The following is a 2,293-nucleotide window of genomic DNA, read 5'->3' as shown; positions in this document are numbered from 1 at the left end:
CTGGTTTCAAAAAGACAAGGAGAGGATCAAGATATTGAGGTGGAGGAACACTAAACTGAATTTCATGTATCTATATTCTCAAAAAGCCACATCTGCGCACTGATGCCAGTGTGCTAAGTGCAAAGTACACCAGCAAAGCACCCATGGCAGCATCATATGCACCTCAGTCCGATTAGCTCTAATCCACGGCCCAAGCCCAAGTTTATACTTATGGAGGATTATTAGATTTGAAGTTGTTCCGCCCTTCAACTATTGACCTATGACTTGCTCAAAAAAAATTTAAACACCAAGCTACAATGTATTTTTGTTGCAAAAGGATATACCGTAATATACATGTAGTTTGAAACTTAGCCCAGGTTTTGAAAAATATCTTACAAAAACTCTAAAAAATTATATATCTTCGCCCTTATTTTTAGTTGGGTTAGTTGCAGTCTTGAAGATGATTCCCCTGTAGTATCATTGCTCTGAACTTACTACCCCTTGACTTCTATTATTGCAAATAGAGCCCTAATTAAAAAGCAGAAACAAACATATACCATCAAACTAAAGAAACATGCCTGCCAAAGAATGCAAAGTAGCGATTCCATCTGATTCCGAGCAAGAGAATCTCCAACAAAAGCCAGACTTTTACCCCTCATCAGCTCCAAAAATTTCCTTCCATCAAATCGTGGGATCTCACATTCATTAGGTCTCCATCTCCAGTTCTCATAGTTCTTATCAGGTCTCCCATTACCCTGGCAATTTTGCAGTTGTGTGAAAACAGGGCAAGTATTGTTCGTATAGAGAGGCCCAGCTGGATCATAGATCCATTTCCCATGGTAGAGATCACAATTTCCTGAGAAATTATAATGTAGTGCAAGGATTATTATGTAATTTATTGATAATTTTATTTTGCGCTTGTCTGCAGGTCTTGAATTATAACATAGAATAGAACAAACGAAATTAGATGTGCCACGCAATGATTATTGGTTAAGAAAGATAACAAAGTATAATCTTCATTCATTTTTTTGGTTTTGTTTTTGTTTGTTTCATCCACATATAAACTAAATGCACTCAGTCACGCTCATGGATCGAGATATGACTTTCATTTTATTTATATACTAACGGCTATTGTAATAGAAAAATAAAGTCAAAATAAAATGATGAACTGCACCAAGCTATGATAAATTCCGATACTTTTTTAGGAAGATAATGAGCCAAGGCCTAGCTGACCACGAACGTATTCAATAATTCAGAAAAATAAATATGGGTAATATGTACTTGGCAAGGGAAACAAAGCCATAAAAAGAGTACTTACTCGGCTTAGACTCCTTCAAAACTTTTGGAGGGGAAGGAAGAACTGCAACTGAAACAGTCTGATTCAAAGAATCTACAGCACTTTTACCAATTCTAGAATCCTTTTTCCCAGAATCATCAACAAAATTAGATGAAACAGAGACATTAAGCTCCTTAATATCAAAAACATTTAGAGAGACAGAACTACTAGCATCCAAGGATAATGCTGGAGCAATTGCTGGCACCTCAACCCCAATATAACCATCAATTTTATCACCATTTTCCCCAGAATCATCAGCAAAATCAGATGAAATCGAAATCGACACATTAGGCTCCTTACTATTTGAAGTAGCATCAATAGATAATGCTGGAGCAGATGCTGGCACCTCAATCCCAATATAACTATCAGTTTTAGTACCATCAACCGATGAAACTGACACACTATGATCTTTGATATCATTCACAGAAACAGAATTATTAGCATCTGCGGATAATTCTGGAGCTAATGCTGGCACTTTGTCTTCATCCTTAACTATGCCATGGCCTTGTTCTGAAAATTCAGGTCTATAAACCAAAACTTTGGTTCGATTTCCATTTATTGAATCCAAATAAGGCTGGATTGAATTGAATATACCTAGAGAACACCCACTAAAACTGTAATTGAAACAAGTGGGATTGTAGCTAACAATTAGGAATGCAATCACAATAGACAAACCTATGCCTCCCACTGAAATAACAAGGAATAAAATTGATCTAGAAACCGATGTTAGATTTGCCATGATGCCCAAAATCTCAAATGGGTCGTCAAATATCTGAGATTACTCACTGAAAGGCAATCAGAAAGTATTTGATAGCAATTAGAGGGTACCTCAAACTCAGACTCTTCAAGGCTTCGCCCAACCCATGACATCTGCACTAAGATTTATCACACAATTCCCAGGAGTCAATGGTACCAAACCAAGAAGAGAATATAAAAGATTTGGAAGAGGAGTGATTTTTATTTTCTAGTCTTATCTAG

General features: G+C 36.6%; 1 protein-coding gene across 1 annotated transcript in view; it reads right to left on the bottom strand.

The window, feature by feature from the left end:
* LOC109830255 (protein YLS7-like) overlaps positions 1 to 2,241 on the bottom strand; it is a 4,077-nt gene extending 1,836 nt beyond the window's left edge. The window contains exons 1-2 of the mRNA XM_020397469.1: positions 1,298 to 2,241; positions 558 to 835 (exon numbers count right to left, since the gene is read on the bottom strand). Of these exons, the coding sequence (XP_020253058.1) occupies positions 558 to 835; positions 1,298 to 2,054 (1,035 nt within the window). The 5' untranslated portion in view covers positions 2,055 to 2,241. The remainder of the gene's footprint in view (positions 1 to 557; positions 836 to 1,297) is intronic.

The sequence above is a fragment of the Asparagus officinalis genome, chromosome 2 (assembly GCF_001876935.1).
Source record: "Asparagus officinalis chromosome 2, Aspof.V1, whole genome shotgun sequence".
Taxonomy (NCBI): domain Eukaryota; kingdom Viridiplantae; phylum Streptophyta; class Magnoliopsida; order Asparagales; family Asparagaceae; genus Asparagus; species Asparagus officinalis.
Note: the sequence above shows the minus strand (reverse complement) of the source record. Positions and strands in the feature narration are given on the sequence as shown.